General features: G+C 41.0%; 1 protein-coding gene across 29 annotated transcripts in view; it reads left to right on the top strand.

The window, feature by feature from the left end:
• TNNT3 (troponin T3, fast skeletal type) overlaps positions 1-21,349 on the top strand; it is a 50,641-nt gene that overhangs the window by 16,709 nt on the left and 12,583 nt on the right. For 3 of the 29 annotated variants that reach the window (XM_006134917.4, XM_006134916.4, XM_075928158.1), the window contains 9 exons: positions 470-484; positions 928-939; positions 4,219-4,230; positions 4,597-4,611; positions 7,222-7,263; positions 9,514-9,540; positions 15,989-16,007; positions 18,480-18,525; positions 20,087-20,203. In XM_006134917.4, coding sequence (XP_006134979.1) covers positions 470-484; positions 928-939; positions 4,219-4,230; positions 4,597-4,611; positions 7,222-7,263; positions 9,514-9,540; positions 15,989-16,007; positions 18,480-18,525; positions 20,087-20,203 — 305 coding nt within the window. The remainder of the gene's footprint in view (positions 1-469; positions 485-927; positions 940-4,218; positions 4,231-4,596; positions 4,612-7,221; positions 7,264-9,513; positions 9,541-15,988; positions 16,008-18,479; positions 18,526-20,086; positions 20,204-21,349) is intronic. The other 26 variants (XM_075928187.1, XM_075928186.1, XM_075928178.1 and 23 more) reach the window with 17 other exon arrangements.

Here is a 21,349-nt window from a genome sequence, read left to right as displayed (position 1 = left end):
GTTATGAAATTTTAAAATTTCAAAGATTTTTGGCAATATTTTCCTCATTTAAAAAAAATATTTTGAGGATTAAATTTCCTTGAAAATTGAAAATTTGATCCAACTTTTAGCCAGTTGAGAAATATACAATAAATCATGAAAAATATTGTACAATTCTACTTTATTTTGGCCAAAATTGAATAAAAAATCCAATGTAGTATAATGTCAACCAAATCTAATATAATATCTCTATCAATATTATTGTGTTATTTTCACCTCTTCCAATATCTTTTCAGCTCACCATCCGCGTGCTCTTTCAATTCATATCAGTTTTATTTTCTCTCCCAAGTTATAGTTCCAAAGTTCCTAACTTGTTTCTCACACCAAAACCCATTAATTTAACAGAGTTCAAGGCTGTCTTAATCAGGTGTTTATTTTTCTAATTTTCTTTTTGTCATTGCCTCTCTTTCCATAATGCTGTGATCCAAAGAAGTTCATGAGGAAGGTATGTGAAATGACTTTTGAATTGATCTTTTTCCGTCAGCAGTACTAGCATGCACAGGAATTCTTAAGAAGGTGGATGGAGAAAAGAAAATGTTTCATTCATGACAAATTATTATTCACACAGAATAATTTGCATCGAAAGTATTACATTTGTACATCAGTGATCACTGCATGTAAAAAGGCACTAAATTTGAGGGTACTCAGTTCTTACCAAGCACCTGCATGCTCCATTTACCTGCCTATAGTCCATCACATCCTGTATTTTTCCACTTCTCACCCTTTCTCTTTTTTTTAATGGCATTAATTTGCTTCCCTTATAACCAATTCATAGTCCCATGCTTGGCTTGATAGGTTTGAGTTTGTTATAATCATGAGTGGCTTGTTCTAATTCTCTTGTTTTCTGTTGCATTGATCTTGTTCCCTGACACTTGCCACCTGATGAAGTTCATGAACCAGGTATGTGACATGACTTCTGAATTCCTCTTTCCATCCTGTGTGTCCAGGAATTCAAAGGTGGTGGAAGGGGATGGGACACGATTATGTTACATTATCACTTACAATACATTGGCTCAATCTTTCTTCTGTAATTTTATCTCTGTAGATTGACAAATGAGAATAGTAATCACTGCATGAAAAGTGTTATACATTTTAATATGCTAGGACAGATCCTCAACTAGTTAATTCAGTGTAGCTCCATTTGGTGATCCACTTATTTATATCAACTCAGGATATGGTCTCATGTTTCATCGAAGGGCAGGATCTGGTCCAATACATTTGGACACTGCTTTCCTAGCACACTAATGCACAAACTTCCCCCCTTGTTCCCAAAGCATATTCCAGTTGCATAAGATTTATACTAAGCTATAAGGCTGCTTCACATCGCTTTGCAAACCAAAGATTAAGCAACCCTCCATGTTTTTCTCTTTATATAAGTACAGGGTGGAGCCTGTCTGTAACCCTTCTGCCAGGTGGAGCCAGCAGCAGCCAGGGCTGGGTTCAGTATCTAGATCAGGGCTACTCAACTTTGGAAGCCTTAGGGGGCACAATGATACTCACAGCACATGCTGAGGGCCACAACTTAAGTGTGATTGCATACACATGCAAATATATATGCAAATATATGCAAATAGCTTATTTCACACTGACGGGCATAAATACAAAAATTAAGGCAAGACTACACAACACACAAGCCCCATTTAAGTCAGTTCTGCTGATATTAATAAAATGCAATATTTACCTGATTCCCACCCATGTGACAAAACTTTTAAAAAGCAATGACAGTCCAGGGATATAACTACTAAAACGCATATCAACAGAAGACCATTATATTGACTACTTTTTTGTTTTGGCTCCCACCCACGAGCCATGTGTTGAGCCCTGCGTAAAACCAAACCACACTGCACATCACAAATAAACAGGCCGTGGGCCACATGCAGCCCACGGGCCGTGTGTGGAGTAGCCCTGATCGAAGGGTTCCTCTCCATTCATCCAACACAGAACTGGCACGAGCCCTCACACAGTTACCTGGGAAATTCACACACCACCTTGGGCTACCTCTGAGAGACAATGCATCCTCACTCGCAAGCTCAGAGTCTGAGCGTAGAAAAGAAAACAATTAATAAAAGGAAGGGAAGTAACTTGGCATTAATTTGGGAAAACACCACAGACAGCATTCATAAACAAAACCATGAGTACATGTCCAGAGAGGTTAAAATGTTCCCTTATAGGTTTATGTATGTTAGCATTCCTGATGTCTGATTTGTGTTCATTTATCCTTTGACACAGAGGGGAACATTTTAGCCATCCTTCAACAAAAGAATTGTATCAGATGATTACACAGGGAGGCAGCTGATCTGGAATTCATTTACAAGTTCAAAACTATCAGCTTATGTCTGAATAAAAATCTTAACTGGTTAAGGCACTACCAAGCAATTTCCCCACCTTTAATAGTCACATTTCCACACTAAACACTGTGAATGAAGCACATCCATCCTGACTTAATTAGCTTCATTAACACTGGTCCTTCAATTGACAAGTAACTGCTTCTGCTGTTATATATACCCCAAATTCTGTAATTTCCACTCCAACCCATCTAATGAAGTGAGTTTTACCTAAGAAAACTCATGACCTAATAATTTGTAAACATGTTGTTTGTTAGTCTGTAAGGTGCCACAGGATTACTCATTGTTTTTAAATATCTACAGAATGTCTGGGTTTGTTTTTTTTTGCAAAAACTTGTGTCCCTTCTTTGCCACCAAATCTCTTTCTTTCAAACCTGTACAGCTACTTTGATGTTGGCTGAGGGACTAAATTAACATTTGGTTGAAGAAAAATGACATTATTGGGAGAAAGATAGTTTAAGTAATCAATTATTCATTAAGATAAATGTTCATAAAACTAAGCTTCTACCGTATCAGGAGTAGACTTGTCAGGATTCAATTATACCATTACATGTCCGTAAAGGTCAATTTCACTGTATACCCACAAACTGACAGAAGATATCAATGTTTATTTTAAAGCTTCTGTAAAGATTTTTAATTATATAAATGTTCACATCGGTGTAAAATTCTGGGGCTCTGGCTTTTTAATTTTTTCTATTTAAATTTTCACAGTTGCAGGAAATAATATGGGATTTAAACAATGTGAAGGTCAGACAGTAATTATTTAATGACAGTAGAAGTTGAGATTCAAACTGCTGAAGTGTTGTAACTTTTAAAACATAATATCACATATCAAAATATACACAGTAAATTCCCCTACATAAACTCTAATAAGTTCTCGAGCTAAATTTTTCTTACCTATGTGTAAATTTCAATAATTATCGATGGAAATATTTTCCATTGGTTTTGTGTGTGGATGGGTGAAATTGACCTTTACCAACATTTAACAATAAAAATCTAATCCTTATAAGATTAACTAAGGATATAAATTCCATCACACAAAATGGAGCAGTTCCGATTCAAACCACTAGAGGGATATGTTGTGAATAGACACTCTCTAGTTCAGTACAGACTAGCTGAAATCGGTCTGAGGGAACTCCATTTATGGTCCATTGATTGTAAAAAGTGAATCTAAGTACTGTTGGATCTTTTCATTACATTTACGTGTGACTAAGAATATTGTCTGGGATGCCTGCAAGATAACCAGATAATTCAGATCCAAGCTAGACTGAAATTCCTTACACAGACTTGTGAGCAAGTTTTTCCATTTTGAAATTCTCATTTATAAATAAAAACTGCAAATTGATGAGAACAGCAACTAAAGGATGTAGAAGTGCCTTTCCAAAATGTTATTCAAGGCATAAAGTGGTATAAGTTGTAGATCCAGAAAAAAATACAGAGATTTCTCACATTAATTGATTATTAGCATGGACCATGATATGAATTTAAGCAAGTTTCCAAGTCCTATGTTCATGTATATGTTTAAAAATAAGATAAATCTTTATAAATCATGGCGATCAGTTCCTCTTGTTTTACATGTTTATAGGCTTTGCATGTTTTAAATTTCTTACCGTGGACTTGCATGTCTATTTCACCTGACACAGTCCTTTCATAACCCCTTCTTCTGATTTATTTGCATTTTTAAATGTTATTAATTTTATTTACCTATGATCTACTTCCTACACATCCTCCCTTGACTTGAAAGAATGTAAGATGCTTGTAATAACATGTTTCTTGGTCTCGTTTTCTTGTTCTCTGTTACATCTTGTTCCATGACACTTCTCACCTGACGAAGTTCATGAGCCAGGTATGTGACATGACTTCTGAACTCCTTCTGTAGTTCCAAAGTGTGTGTGTGAGACCAGGAATCTGGGCTGGTAGAAGAGAAAGAACATAAAAAACAAATATTAACAACGAATAATCACTTACAGCAATTTTCTCCTTTAATCTCCTCGCTTGCTGCTACTTTAATTTTACAGCATCTTTAGTTCCCAACAGCCTCTCCAGACACCCTTGTTTCCGTGCTTTTTGCTTTATTGCATTGATAGTGTTATTTTCCTTCATCAAGAAAGACTTCCTTGATGTCTTTCTCAGGCTTCAAAGTGTTTACAAATGTATTCTGTTTTCTCTATTTCTCTGCTTCCCATCACTGCTTACTCCATGACACTTGCAGAAGTCCATGAAGAAGGTATGTGACACACTTAAAGAATGCCTTTCTCATTCAGTTCTGGGAAAATGGTATTCAAAAAGGTTAAGGGTGCACAAGATGAGGACCAAGAAAGGGATGTGTGAGGGGAAATTAACTCTTTCTTGAAGAGTTTTGAATGAACATTAAGAAAGGGGTTGTGTTTGTCAAAACAAAAATCAGAAAAGTGTCATGATTTCAAGCAATATGAAAAAAGTGTTATGGGGTCTATACTGAACCTTTTAGCATAAAATTTCAAGTGTGATCTTGAGACAACTTGAGACAGCTTAAAATGGCCTGATTTTCAGAGAGTGGATGATCAGCATTTTCTGAAACTCAAACCCCTTTAATGTTTCTAACATTGGGCATCCAATAATCACAGCACTGAAAAGGTTGGTTTTTTATTTTAGCAAGAACTACTAAAGCAGGTTTGGAATCTAGATCAAAATTTCAGGAATAGTATGAATTTTAAACTGAACAAATTAACATATTGGGCAGTAACTTCAATTATGTTGGAAAATACTTGAAAGACCTGTGGATTCTTTGTGATCTTTGAGAGAGACAAGGGAACTAAAATGTTGCTCTCAGAAGAACATATTTCATTGCAAACCTTGTTGGTGATTCCATCCTTCACATTACATGATGATATTTGCCAAAATAGTAATTCAAAGCACAGGCTGCTCCAGCTATAATTCCACAGTGTTTCTTGGAGAGTGCTCTCACATGTGGTTGAAAGGGATTGAAGACACAGAAAGAGAAGAAATAATGGATGAAAATTTAGATGGATGGAGGGTGTCTAGAGGAATGGATAAAAAAATGACTATAAAAATCCTACCAAAGTGAAAAACATACCATAAAGAATAAAGCAACCCAAATAGAACAAAATAGATTATTTTTATGGTCCATATTCATCATTTCTGTAGCTAGTATACCTAATTTACAGTGCTCAGTATGGAATTGAATAGTTGGGCAAGAGTTCTGAAAGGTGACATTAAAAAATATCAGTGATTCAAAACCCATGTCATTTTTCAGATTGGGAATTAACTATAGAACTGTGCCGAATCGGTTTGGAAATAGTTCCAACTAACAATAGTCAGTGTAAAAAGTGCATGGCAAAATGCTTTTGTTTGTTGAGTCTAGTGTTCTCCTTTCTTTATAGAATAGGCTAAACAAAGCTTATATTGCATGGTTGAGATTTTGAGGCAGCAGCATCTAGAGTCATGTGCTTTTCTTGTCTTTGTTTAAACCTCCATGTATGGGATTACTAGTTTTCTTCTCACCAAAATAAGATCTTCCTGCATCAAGGTAGAACCTTCTGCTTCTTCACTGAATTCCAGTTGCTAGGGAGATGGTTCTCCTTGAAACACTTCTCTTGACACCTGTTACGATACTTCAAGTTGTTCTCTTCCATCATTTATAGGAGGTTGGAATTCTGTATGCTGATGAATATGGTTCCATGAAATTTGGTTGAGGGTCTGGCAAGAATTGATGAGAAACTAAATATGATTTTGATTATACCTGCATCAGTCATACCCTGACGGATTCCAAGCAACTTAAAATCTGGATTTTTTTTAGATTTTCATTTATATGGAAGAAATATACAAATAACAAAACAATAACAAAAAAACCCTCCCTTATGAATATTCTTAAAATAAAATTGCTTTGCCTTTTATCAAGCAAATGTGAAGGTATGTTTGTGGAAAGCAAATTTTGAACGTACAGATGTGAGGCGGGTTAGTCCTATAAATTGATATTAAGAAGGAACAGAAATAATATTATCTTGCCTCTCAAAACCAACACAACATGAATTCCCAGTATCCAGTCTCACTCTCTGTCTGAATTATGAGTACTTAAAATACAAATGTTGAATAGCTGGAATTCTACAACCAATTTAGAAAAATGAATGCACTTGAAAAAATGGTAAACTCCTGGTAGGTAATTTGCAAACAGATAATCAGACACAGTTTGTCAAACAAACTATATGCTTTTAGTTTTCACCAGATCTTCCTCATAAATTCTATACTCCATTTCTTACTTGCCACCCAGGATTATGGACACATGTTCTCATCTGCACTTAAGGCTTCAAGAGTAGACAATAGGACCTGTGCTTTTAAGGCTCTTTTGAAAATTTCACCCTTTGGTGTCTAACTATGGATTTAGAAGCCTGTCTTTAGTTTCCTATTTTTGTAAATTTTGACCAATTCCAATATCTGCATACTTACTGGATAACTGAGGACATGCCCTACAAATTGAACATATTGTGTGGCGGAATCGATAGTCTGCAGTTTTCCACAACTTCTTAATTCACCAGACAGACAGAGGACCAGACAGGAAAAATCACATTCCCATGGGCCAAATGTTGCTTTTGATTACACAGAAGAAAATCTGCAACAGCCCTGTTGGGTCATAGCAGTATCTGGCCCCAGAAGAATAACCAAGGTAACAAGTGCCGTCACTAGAAGACATTATCCCTTGTTTCGTCTTGACTTCGTTGCCCTATAATAGAGCGAATTTGACTTCTCCCACCCCATGCTCCTCCTGTACAGCTTTAATGTCCCTTGTGCTTTCTTGCACTTGCTTTTCTTTTATATGTATGTGTTGCCCTTTATGAAGAGGCTGCTGAAGAAGAAGAGCAAGAGGTTGAGTATGAAGAAGGTAAGTCTGCTGTTCTTTCTAGTCCTTGAATCTGAGAAGTGATGTGCTTTATGGGATGCTACCAGGGCCATTCTTACCCATTCATAGAATATGCAGTTATTAAGGCATCTAAACAATTGGGGGCACCACTGGGTCTTAATGTCTGTGCATCTGCCTCTTCCTATCCCTGTTCTATGGTTGTACTTCCTCCGGAGAGGATCTAGTTAAATTAAAGGTGAAAAAGCCTGCCAGACCTATTAGCAGTACACTGAGCCTGGGATGAAACATTCAAGTGGTAATGAAGCCATTTAACAGGCATTTGCCAACCCCACTATATACTGTCCATTTCTATAGGACGGGGTGGGTAAAAGGGCCTCCGCGAGCCAGATCTGGCCCACCAAGATGGTTGATTCAGCCCACAGAGGTCCTGCCACTAGCCCATCCCCAGGTCAATCATGGCCTAGGGATATGGGAGCATGCGGCGCTTAGAGTCAACTTTGGCAATTGATTCTAAGTGCCATGCGCCAGAGGGCAGGAAGTGAGAGACTTTGCCTTGATTATCCTGGGGGCCGGGAGTGCGTGAAGTCTCCTCCCACTGCTAGGGGCACAGGCGCCTAGAGGGAATCACCAGCTGTTCAGAACATCTGGCCAATCTGGGTCTGTGGGTGGGGAAGCACAGAAGTCTCATGGCCCCGCCCCTTCCGAGGTGGCCCAGGGCCACTTCAAAAATTTCTGAAGTGACCCCCAGTCAAAAATTATTGCCCACCCCGCTATAGGACCTTAATTTAAAATGTGCTTTAAAATATGCCATTACTGTGTTGCTTAAGATTATAAAATGACATCTGTAAAAAATCCTCATCACCGCCTTCTTCCAAAACTGTCATCAGGCATAGGGGCACCAGTTTAATGGTACTGCATAGAGCCCCAAAAATCCTAAGGACGACCCTGGATGCTACCAAGTCTCAGCATTGCTGCTTTGTGGTGCTTTCGTATTGGTCAGATCTATTTAGTCTGTGTCGATGTCGCCTGTCTTCTGCTATGGTATTCCTGGCTGAAATTTGAGTTTCTTGCTTTACTCTGGCTTTAGCATGACTGGAGAGCAAAGCTTCAGCCTTCCTAAGGACCCGCAGAAAAGGGGAGGAGGGGAAAGGTTGCATTTCTTTTACCATTGTTAAATCTATCAATTGCTTTCTTTTTGGATGAGGTTAGTGGGCGTAGAAATGTGGTACTTCAAACAAACACTGGAAAAGATGATGTTGCCAGCTGTTTACACAGCACATTTCCTCCCTGGAATTCTCTGAGATGAATGGAAGGGATTTTTTCTGACAGCTGCATGAGCCTTATTCCTCCATCAAAGCTTTGGGAGTGCGCCTTTTAGGGGAGACCTGGGGTAGGGGTAAATCAGCCAGGCTTCATTGAAGTCAACAGGGTTGCACCAATATACACCAGTTGAGGAATCAGTCTTGTTCCTTAGATCTATATTTTACTGAGCTCCACCAATTGTCAGGATAAACAATTGCTAGCATTACTGATTGGCTGTGTCTAGACTGGCCAGTTTTTCCAGAAAATCAGCCGCTTTTCTGGAAAAACTTGCCAGCTGTCTACACTGGCCGCTTGAATTTCCGCAAAAGCACTGACTTCTTACTGTAAGAAATCAGTGCTTCTTGTGGAAATACTATTCTGATCCCATTCAGGCAAAAGCTTTGGCGCAAAAGGGCCAGTGTACACAGCTCAGATTTGTTTTGCGCAAAAAAGCCACGATCGCAAAAATGGCAATCGGGGCTTTTTTGCGGAAAAGCGCGTCTAGATTGGCACGGATGCTTTTCCGCAAAAAGTGCTTTTCCATTAAAAGCATTTCCGGAAAATCATGCCAATCTAGACGCAGCCTTATGGTAACCACAATGATTATTCTAATAATAACAATGAATACATTACTAAGCTATTTTAATGTGTGTTACAGACAATAGTTCTCAATGATCTTGGGACTTACAATATAATAACTACCCATCACTTTGCTGTTTCAGTAGCTCTGTTGGACAAAAGTACCCTGTCCCATGATTCCTCTGGATAATTTCTTTTCATTCATTTAAGACATTGGACACCCTCTTCTTTCCTTTTGTTTCTTTCTTATTTATTATCCACTGAGCTCAGGATCCCAGGACTAGTGGAGAGGGAAAGGGAAAGAGTAAGTGAGGTATTCACAGAAGAAAAGCATCCACTGTGATTGACCAGTCTACTTTCTTTCTTTTGCTTTTGTTCTTCAACCTGCAGCTGGAGACGAAGGACAATACTATGATGGTAGTTTGGTGGTGTTCTGAGACAACAAAAATATCTGTCTAACCCCACCCTTTTGTTCCTTATCTGCTTCTAATCCTCACTCGATTTAAACTCAGGAACTGGGCCAAAACATCACTACTGCAAACATTCATCCAGTGTGCACATTCAGTCTCTCTAAGGGGACTTTGCTGCTCTGTTTGAGATATTTTCCTGCACATTCAATCATCAGGGAAAGTAGTAGCAGGAGAAACTTGTACTCTAGAATGTTTGGCTCTCAAAACCTCTCTGTATTCCAGGAGTGACCTAGAACCTTTGATAACATTGTATTTTCAGCAAGGTCCCTGTTCAGAAAGGCTTGTAAGCGTTTGCTTTAATTTCTATTGACATGTTTAAAATTAAGCAAATGCTTTGATGAATAGGGAACTATTTAAGCTCATGCCAAAAGGCATATGCTTAAGTGCTTTACTGTATCAGGATATGTCAGTGATAGAAATTGGAACTGACTCAGAATAAAACAAAATAATTCATATTCAAATGGAAGGGTAACTGACAGCAGACTGTAAGGCTATGTCTACACTTGTGGCTTCTTGCGCGAGTAATATGCAAATGAGGCTAAGCATGGAATATCGCCGAGCCTCATTTGCATACCTAATGAGCCACCATTTTTTTCAGAAGAGGCTCTTGTGCAAGAAGGAGCGTCTACACTGCCCCTTCTTGCGCAAGAAAAACCCTCTTGCTCAATGCCGTTCTTCCTGAAAAGTAATAGGTGTAACAGCATTGCGCAAGAGGGTTTTTCTTGCACAAGAAGGGGCTGTGTAGATGCTCCTTCTTGCGCAAGAGCCTACTCTGAAAAAAATGGTGGCTCATTAGGTATGCAAATGAGGCTCAGCAATATTCCACGCTTAGCCTCATTTTCATATTACTCGCGCAAGAAGCCGCGAGTGTAGACATAGCTAAGAGTTATAAGCAAATATGCATTATATATAAAACTTGAAATTATCCCTCCCAAATATACAGTGTATGTGTCTTAATTTGATCTGTGCCAGTGGCGCTGTACTTCCACCACAGCTAAGATTCATCTGCATGGATGCAAAAAACCATCTGTGTAAAATAACTTGCAAGATTGTGGCCACAGGCCCTAACCCTTCAAATATTTAAATCCCAATCCAGTAAACCCCTTACGCACATGCTTAATATCACATATTGACATTGATGGGACTAAGTTAAGCACATGCTTAAGTGCTTTGGTTGATCAGTGCCTTAAACATTTCTCTAACTTCACTTCTGGAAGGAATTTAATTGGTCTCAATGAGAGTAATTTACAAGAGGAAATCTGCTATGCATGTGCTCAGATGTTTGCAGGATTGGGGTGTAAGGGAGTTCGGCATAACAAATAAGCAGGTTTCTGAACTATTTATGAAAGATTAACAACTATGTAATCTGCAATGAGAAACTGCTTTTACATAGGTTGTAAACTTCAATTATTGCTGATTTAATAACGACTATGGTTCATTTTGTTATTACAATAATGAGGTCTATCAATGAAAACCATTAGAGAAGAGTGAGGTGATATATTTTACCTTATTACATTAAATCTTTGTTTGGAAACTCGTCCTCCACTGAAAGATTTTTTTTAAAAGATATTTTTCCCAAACAGCGTTTTTTCCCCAGAGTTTTTTTATGATAATCAATGAATACAAAGGACCTAACTCTGTCCTTTGTAAAGGATATAAAAGGACACAGTCCAACTGAAGTTCAGTGAATTTTTGCCCATTTATGTTAGCAGGGAATTTTGGTTCAATAACAGCACTAAGTGGAAAGATTCCTACTTATTTTGATGGGATTTGCATATGGTCCTAAAGGAAATCTTCATTTCTTGATATTGTTTTTTTGCTTTCTGAATCACGCGAAGACTAGAGTACTAAAAGGGACAGCAAATGAATCTAAAGAGAAAGTTTGATGTTCTTCCAACATTACTTGAGGTCAAACCATTCAAAAAAAATATTTTCTTATTTTAGGAAAAACAGTTTGAGAACTTTTCTGAGCCCTGTACATCAGTTTTTACTTCAGGGTGTGAATTTTCTTACTCTTCTTTAATAATATATTGCTTTCAAGCTCTTAATGTTGGTGAGATGTGTTGCTCCTGGCCAGGGGCAGATGACCATTTTGCGGGGCCCAGGGCAGCACAATTTCGTGGGGCCCCCCTTTGCCACGGCGCATGCGTGGGGCTTCTTGAAGTGAGGGGCGGGGCGGCCACCCTGCTCGCCCTGCCCTATATCCGCCCCTGCTCCTGGCAGATTAGAGTACGGGAAGCAATTAGAATAATTGGATGCCATTGAGGTTAATGAAGTTGGAGTCTCAGAAATGGGAGAACACAGAGACTATGTTATAGATGTAACAAAAAGAGTGGAGGGTGCCTTAATGGTACATAGGGAGTTCCTATAGTGTTCCACTGTGACTACCAGCAGCTCCTGTCATATATGTATATTCTTGCAGCATCCGTAAACCTAGGTTTCCAGTAGATCTTGACAGAACTGGTTTCTTTTGTCAGGGTGATTGTCAGGTTTTTCTCACAGAACCATGGTTTGTGGGCAGAATGTGCAGCATCTGAGTCATGTGCATCCAAGAACAGGAATTTGCTCTGACAATTCCTGAGGGCACATCTACACAGCAGGGCTAAAGTTGAATTAAACTACGCAACTTCAGCTGTGTCAATTGCGTAGCTGAAGTCGAAATACCTTAATTCGGCTTTTGGCGCTGTCTACAGATCAGGAAGTTGAAGGAAGAACATTCTTCCTTCGACTTCCCTTACTTCTTGTGAAATGAGGATTACCATGAGTTGGAGTAAGAAGTCCTACAGCTCAACATTATTTTGAAATAAAGGCTTGTATTGTAGACACACCCTATGTTACTTCAGAATAACGTTATTTATTCCAAAATAATGCTGCTGTGTAGACGTACCCTAAGTGTTAACAAATTTTGGCCCAGTTCCATGATTGGTAGCCCTGAAAGAGAGAGTATTTTATGGCCTGTTTCAGCGCATATTGTAGTTTCTGTGCTGGGCCATGCACCCTACAGGACGTTTTTTGGATGAAAGCTGACATTTCTTTGTACTCTTTTCTGATTTCCTGGAGGGGCATTTAGATGTCATAACTACAATCTTTTATTTTATATTTTGAGTACAGCAAACTAACATTTTTGGGTAAATATTTGTTCTTTGAATTCAGAAAGCAGCAATTGAGCAGCAACTGATTTTAAAGTTTAAGATGTGGTTGGATTCACCCCATCGATGACAAATGGGTCAACCATGAATAACAAAGAAAACTCAAAAAATCAGTCATTCCACAGCTCTTTTCCCTCTCTCTCTTATGTCACAAATGCCACTAACTTATAACTTCCTTGTTAAACTGCAATGGTTTGCTTATTTCCTTGGAATTTCATAGGCGAAGGGAATCCTGTGTGTCCCTCAATAACATCCAGGTCAAACTGCTTGAAGTGATTCCACTCTCCCCAAATAAACAACAACAATAACAACAACAAAATCATACAAAAAGCTCACTGTCTATTGGACAAATCTAAACAAAAGATGAACAACCAAAATCCTACCTGGAGAAATAGGCTAATTTTGCTTTCACTGGGAATGATTTGTGATTTATTTTATTTATATTCTTATAAGAGTACAGCAAAACCCGGAACATGTAAGACTTTGTGTATTTATTTATTTAGCATTATTGTAGCATCTACAGACCCACAGCTCCAAATGGTGCCTCATTGTATTAGATGCTGTGCACATACCCTGTAAGAAACAACCCTTGTCTTAGAGAATTTACAAATCTAGACAGACAAGACAACTAGAGAGTGAGAGGAAGGAACTATTACCACTTAATACTCACTCTGAAGTGGGTCTTGGGGCATTTCTACACTTGGAACTAGGAATGTGATTCCCTGCTTGCCTAGACATTTTTATTCTAGCTGTTATCAGACTAGCGCCCTAAAAATAGTCCAATAGCCAGGGTAGCACAAGCAGGATGAGTGGTAGCATGGACTAGTTGTGCTAAGTACAAACCCATCTGAGCTCAGTGTGTATATACTCAGCACAGCTAGCCCAGGCTGCTGCTCTGTGCTATCTTAGCTATATTACTATTATTACCAAGCAAGCTCAACCAGAGCTAATGCATGTCTATATAAGCTAGAATTACACACCCCAGTTCTAAATATACTCATAGCCTTGCTTGTGCCTCTCACTTTGAATCCCTTAATCAGCATCCCCAGTTATCCAAATATAATGCCAACAGGCAGAACCAAACCTGGGACCTCTGGAGCTTAGTGTATGAGCCTCTACAGCTCGAGCTAAAACCCAGCCAGCTGGCTCTTAACTAAGGCAGTAGAACATGTTCATTTTTGACCCAGTTGAAATCCTGGTCAAGCCCCCTCATGTAACACTGACAGATGGAATTGAACCTAGGACCTCTGGAGCTTAGGGCATGAGCATCTATAGCAAGAGCTAAAAACCAGCTGGCTTGACACTAAGGCTATCTAGAACAAACTCATTCTCTCTCTCGGTAAGTGATCTAGGTGCTGCTACACAGGACAGTGAACCACACCCAGAAGGTGCATGGGTTACACAAACACCAAACAGCTGAAATTTTCTTCAAGAATTTTTCATCACTGATTTTAGAGGTGATTTTGTGGCCTTCTAATCAATTGAACATTTAATTTTATTTTATTCTGCCTTGTCCAACTCACCTCTTCTCCCCATATACTTGCAAAAATGTGAGGGTGACGAGTTTTTGGATTGGGGATTTCCCTGCATTTTCCAACAGCTTCCCTGTAAATTCAGCTCCTCCTCCCAACTTCAATTCAGTGCTGACAATCACCTGTCACTCAAGTCCCCACCAATATAGGTCAACTGAGACTAACTACGGGATCAATTAACAAGTGGATCCCACCAGCGGGCAGCAGATAAATACAGAGGAAGGCAGCCCCAGCTGGGTGGATGAGAGAAGGAAAAACACTGACCCACCCACCCAACCTGGTGGAAGGCAGAACTGGCTGTTGCTAGAATTGTTGCCTTTCTCCCCAGAAGTAAGAAGGGGAGCTGAGTGGAGTATGTAAACAGTATGACAGATGATGGCTGCTTGAACATACTGTGGTAGTGAAGGTGCCAAGACTGAGCTTCCTGATGAACAAGGAATCCTTAAAAAAAAAAGGTTCATCCTTTGAAATGCATCAAAATATAATTATGTGACCTCCAATTATTACAGATTGAAAATATTGTTTCTGGATAACTGGGTGCTTGGATCTATTCCTAAGTGAAGCTGAGCTCCTCAAAGCTGGCTCCGTTCATAATGGACTCAATCGGCTGTGAGCTTTTTATTTCTAATCCACCCCAAGCAAGCAAAACAAGAGCATTGTATGGCAGAATTCAGATGAATTCCTAAAAGTTCAAACTTAGCATATGGCTAGGAAAGTCAATGGGTATCCACAGGTGACAGTATTAGGATAGAATATATGGCTTTGATGGGCTTTCACTTATGGGAGTCACTCCAGGAGAATCAGGCACAAAATGTGTGAAATATACCACATTGCTAAAACAGTAAATGACTGTTTGGTCCAGCAGAATGTGTCTCATTATGAAAACCCCAGGACTGACTATCCTGGTTACATTGAATACTGTAGGATCTGTTCGCTCCTGGAGATGCAAGTGTCACCCTCATTAATATTCATGAGAATTTTGCTTGGTGTATTCACCTGTGTATCAACTGGTCTTATGAACTGATCATCTCATGCAGGATGATCTTTCTAGACTGTGAGGGGGCACTGCTGTGTATGGAGAGACAGAGAGAACATGGAGATGTTTGGAAACAGAAACGCCCTGCAGGGGTGTCTGGAAGTGAATGCAACCAGAGTTGATTTACCATAAAACTAGTCTCCTTTTGAACTATGTATACAACATTTTGATAGATCTGGAGCCAAGTTTAGTTCTCATTTACACCAGTGTAAGCCCCAAATGCCTCCATTGATGTTAGGGGCGTTACTGAGAATGTCCACCAGGGTAAAAGAGACACTGACACAGGAGGGGGAATATTCTTTTTTACCCTCCCGCTGTGTCATCCTACCTATAGCTTTGGTCTCCAGTGGGTAAAAACTAGCATTCACCTCAAAAATGAAAAAATTTCCTTCCAGATGCTATGTTAGGACTTTTAAACAATCTCTTGTTTCCTTTCCTTTTCTGTAGAGCTCTGATTTGAGGTCAAATCAGCCTGCTATTCACTCACAACAAAGGGGCTGGTCTCTTTTGGATGTGTATGAGGTGTAACAGTTCTTCCGGGACAATTCCTCCTAAAACAGGATTTCCCTTCTGTTTTCCAGCTTTAACAGAGTGCAGCGGGTGTTGTGTTACTCATTCTAACTGTTCTCCCTCTTTTCTCCCCTCTCTTCTCTTTTCGGTCCCTGTTTCCAAACTCAGAGGAAAAGCCCAGGCCAAAGTAAGTGTGCATTAATGGTTGCTTTTTAAATTACTGGTATCAATGTGCTGACCATTCGTGGGCCTCCTACCAGAAAAAAGTCTCCCACTATCTATGAGCAGCCCTTTCCTCCTCCTCATTCATAGAACATACAGCATTTTTGTACTCTTCCATAGACTACCTCCGTCCATCAGAGGCTACTGTAAGGCAACAGCTGTTCTTGTGCAAAAACTTGCCGGGTGTCTATACTGTAAGCGCATTCTTGCGCAAGTAAATTTACAGTACAGGCAGTCCCCGGGTTACGTACAAGATAGGGACTGTAGGTTTGTTCTTAAGATGAATCTGTATGTAAGTCGGAACTGGCGTCCAGATTCAGCCGCTGCTGAAACTGACCGCCAGTTCTGACTTACATACAGAATCAACTTAAGAACCCCAGGTGTCCTCAAGTCAGCTGCTGCTGAAACTGATCAGCAGCTGATTCCAGGAAGCCCGGGGCAGAGCAACTCTGCCTCGGGCTTCCTGTAGTCAGCGCTGGTCAGTTTCAGCAGAAGCTGACTTGGGGACGCCTGGGGCAGAGCAGCTGGGGTGCTGCTGGGTTGCTCCAGTAGCGCCAAGGAGCGGCGCTGCGGGACCAACCCAGCAGCTCCCCATCTGCTCTGCCCCAGGTGTCCTGATTCAGCCGCTGCTGCAACTGACCAGCAGCGGCTGAATCAGGACACCTGGGGCAGAGCAGCTGGGGTGCTGCCGGGTTGCTCCAGTAGCGCCCAGAGTGGCGCTGCGGGACCAACCGGCAGCGCCCCAGCTGCTCTGCCGCAGGCGTCTGGAGAAAAGCCTAGTCTGCTGGGGGGGGAGAGGCGTACTAGCTGCACCCCCAGCACCCTAGCAGACCAGGAAGACGCGGGCGGCAGACCAAGACGCACCGCGGTCCCGCCACCTGGGTCCTCCGCGGCTTTGCTCCCAGTCTCCCTGGTCTGCCAGGGAGATGGGGAGCAAAGCCTCTGAGGACGCCAGCAGCGGGACAGCCGCGGGGCGTCTGGGCTGTCCCGCTGCCGGCTTCCCCGAGGCTTTGCAAAGCCGCGGGGAAGCTGGCAGCGGGGCAGACCAGGCGCGCCTGGGCTGCCTCGCTGCCCAAGCCCCCCCGCGGCTTTGCCCCGCGTCTTCCTGGTCTGCAGACCAGGGAGACGCGGAGAAAGCCCCGGAGTACACGGGCGGCAGGACCGCGAGGTCCCGCAGTCCGTGTCCTCCGGGGCAGCCCCGTTCATAACTGCGTATCCGACGTAAGTCGGATCCGCGTAAGTCGGGGACTGCCTATATAGCGTTGTAAAGCAGGGCTTCTTCTGGAAGACTTATTCCTCTCCCCATGAGGAATAATCCCTCTTGCACAAGAGCTGTTCCACAAGAAGGCAGTGTAGACAGGCAACATGAATTTCTTGCGCAAGAAGCCCCTATGTTTAAAACGGCCATCAGAGCTTTCTTGCGCAAGACAGCATCCACACTGCTATGGATCCTCTTGCGCAAAAGCACATGCCAGTGTAGACGTGCTCTTATGTAAGACTTTTTGCACAAGAACTCTTCCGCAAAACAGTTCTTGAGCAAGAAGCTGCCAGTGTAGACCTAGCCTCAGAGTATTTACAGGCCAAGACATAGAAACCTGACCCATACCTGCTCATACATCTCTGTTACAGCTAGGACTGGCACAGATATCAGGTCCCCACAGCTAAGAGCTCCTACTCCATCCCCTGTAACACCTCCTGTGAGCTGAATCTGAGCTCATGTTATTAGCTCATTTCTTCTGGGCTGCATACACATGGGAACAGAGAGTACCAAGAGAGGAAAGGCAAGTGTATTGTATGATCTGCCCTTATTTCTCTCCCTGCTCTGCAGCCCCCTTTGCAACAATATGTGAGGGTAAAAGAGAATATCTGACAGGGGACAGAAATTTACCGCAGGTCATGAATGCTGAGGGATTCAGCATTAAAGCCTTTCCATTGTTCCTCAAACCATTAAAAGGACCATGAATTGCAGTAGCTGGATTTAGGAGACAGGCAGCCAATGGCAACATGTCATGGAAGTTACCCATACTTGCAATGTTGCTGGCAGGCAACCACACAATTGGGCTGTCCTGGTCTCCAGAGGATTTGGCCAGGATTCCCCGGGGATTTTCTGGCTGTGTTGGATCAGTGCCCTGAATCTTCAACAAGCCAGCATCCCAGGATGCGGCATGCATAATTCTTTGTCTTTTCAGGCTTATGGAACTTTACATGTGTGTAGTCCCATTCTGTGCCATTTTGTGCAAAACGGAGTGACACCATACACATGTGGAAGAGGTCATCACCCCTGCACCTCTTCCTTCTTCTGCCTGTGAAAGAAGAGTGCAGTTTTCAATCAAGCCATACTTTCAGCTGTACCTTCCCATCAACATTTCTCCCTCCTATCACAATGAATCTCATGGTTGTTTGAGGCTCAATTCATTCTATTTTTCATCTCCTACAGACTGACTGCTCCTAAAATACCAGAGGGTGAGAAAGTAGACTTTGATGTAAGTATTGCTGGCAGACGTACATCACACACACACATCAAACTCTCCTGCTTCACTTTGTGAAAATGTCACTGTCTTGTAGCCAAGGGCAAAAGGAGCCTATTTTCAGTGAAAGATTAATCTGGAGTCCACATCTGAAAATCCTACTTACCCATTGCTTTAGTTGTAGTGTTGTATTTCAGGCTTAGTTTGTCTTGGAAAAAGAAACCTGAAGGGTGGAAATGGAATTAGTAACTGCTTATAAAGCCTTCAGATCTTCTTCCTTGCAGACCTTTACCATGATCTTTATTTTTGTCAATTAATTATTCCTCAGTTTTTCAAGGACAATTCAACTGTCTCTTCAGTCACTTCCTTGTCCTGTCTTTTAGCTTAGTCTTCCACGCAGCTCCCCTGACACAAGAATGATGAAATGAGATTAGGTTTAGAGTTTAATGAGTGGCCATGAAAGAGATTTCATGGTATCAAGAGACTGCATGGGAAATGGTTATGTCCTTCAATTGGCCATTAAAAAAATGTAAACTAAGCCCCTCTTCACAAACAAACAAACAAGTCCCTCTCCCAACAATGCACCAATAAGCAGAAAAGAGATTTAAAGAATCAGGTCCCTTGGAGGATATTTTTCCAACTGTGTATGTTGTCTGTAATGAATCCATGCACACGAAGCAAGTTTTATCATGGCTGTCTCTGAGAAACAGTGCTCAGAATGGCTCCACCAAACAACCATGGATCCAAATATGTTTCTAGTAAGTCAACAGGAAAAGAAAAAGCCCTTGTGATGAGAGGCACATGATTCCATCAGGATACGTTATAAGATCAGTCAGGGTCACTGTACTGTTTACATTATCCACAAATAAATTAAGCTTGTGTTAATTTTGGCTGGTGCCGGAATACTCAGATAAAATGAGGAGCATCCAGAGAAATGTAAAAGGAGGGTAAGAGCAGATGATAGGATAGTCCATTGAATACAGAAGGAAGTGGGACCTGAGAAACTAGGGCTCTATCACCTGTTTCAGGCAAGTCACTAAGGGTGCGTCTACACAGCACCCTAAACTCGAAATAAGTTACACAATGTGCACTCCACAAATTGTGTATCTTATTTCAAATCTATTTCAAAATAACTTATTTTGAAATTTGGCACATCTACACAGCACCAAATTTCGAAATAACATGCTATTTCGAGCCATCCCTTACCACTTGTGCAACAAGGTTTCCTGGGATGCCAAAATAGTATGCCCGTTATTTTGAAAAATATTTTGAAATAACGAGCAGCTTGTGTAGACATGGGGTAGCTATTTTGGGATACCTCCAGTATCCCTAAATAGCTGTGCAGTATAGACGTACCCTGATTGTCCCTAGTCCTGATTCAGCACCCAAGTCAATATAAAGGATCCCATTGACTTCACTGGGCTTCAGATGATGCCCTTTGTGTTTCAATTTTCCTATGAGTAAAATGCAGCTATAAGTACTAAGCCACATTTGTACAGAGTGTTGACATTCTGAGATGGAAGGAGCTGTACCAATGTTAGATTGTTCTTGTAATAACACTTTACTGCTCCTCCAGGACATCCAAAAGAAGAGGCAGAACAAAGACCTGATAGAACTGCAAGCCTTAATTGACAATCACTTTGAGGGCAGGAAGAAGGAAGAGGAGGAACTGCTTGCCCTGAAAGAAAGAATTGTAAGTCTGTATGGTGCAATCACCAGTGATTTCTGCTTTATAGTGCGGCTTGTTACCTCAGAGAGTTGGAACTGAACTGGAAACTTGCAGAATCACTCCTTGGGTGTGTCTAGACTACAGAGTTTTGTCGACAAAAGTGGACTTTTGTTGACAAAACTATACCTGCGTTTACACTACCGCTGAGTTCTGTCGACATAACGTCGACAGAACTCAGCAGTTTTGTCGACGCTGGTAAACCTCATTTTACGAGACATAACGCCTTCTGTCGACAGAGTTCTGTCGACAGAATGTGTTATTGCATGTAGGGTTGTGTCTCGACTACAGGGTTTTGTCGACAAAGCAGCTTGCTTTGTCGACAGAACTGAATGTAGTCTAGACGCTCTTTGTCGACAGAAGCTTTGTCGACAGTATCTGTCGACAAAACTTCTGTCGACAAAACCCTGTAGTCTAGACGTACCCCTTCTGTCCAACAAGTGGAGACAGGAGAATAGGAGAAGATAGTCCTTCAAGGTGACTATATCTTATTCAGAGTGTGATCAAAAGAATGGCTGTATATTTTTGGTTGGCGCTGAGTGGAATGTGCCCACGTGCCACGGTGGAAATCCAGGACACCTTGCAGTGTAGTCTTAATGAGGGAAGTGTTGAACATATTTGATCAGTGTGATAGCTTATCATTTCTGAAGAGCTAAATGCAAACTTAGGTTAGGCCCCAAATGAAAATAAGTCTTGGGTCTTCTCATCATTCCTGAATATGTGAGTTTACTTATACCATAAAACACCATATACAATTAAGCACAGCTCAGGACCATAGGCCACTTCTGCTCTCCTGTGGCCTATCTGGGAGGAGGCTCCTGCAGACCAAGTCTGAAGTGAATTGGTAAAGTGATGAGGTGGACTCTCAAGACTGGAGTGGCAGGTTTTTGGGCCCTAGTCTACAATAGGGAGTTATTTCAAAATAACCATCTTATTTCAAAATACATTCACCTTACCAAGCATTCACCTTACCAAGCCCATTATTTTGAAATAAAGAGCTAGTTATTTTGAAATCTGTACTCCTGCTTTCCTTGGGAAATAAGCTTATTTCAAAAGAGTTATTTTGGGAGTTATTCCAAATTTAATTATTTCAAAATAACTTCCTAGGCTATG

Source organism: Pelodiscus sinensis, chromosome 4, assembly GCF_049634645.1.
Source record: "Pelodiscus sinensis isolate JC-2024 chromosome 4, ASM4963464v1, whole genome shotgun sequence".
Lineage (NCBI taxonomy): Eukaryota > Metazoa > Chordata > Testudines > Trionychidae > Pelodiscus > Pelodiscus sinensis.
Note: the sequence above shows the minus strand (reverse complement) of the source record. Positions and strands in the feature narration are given on the sequence as shown.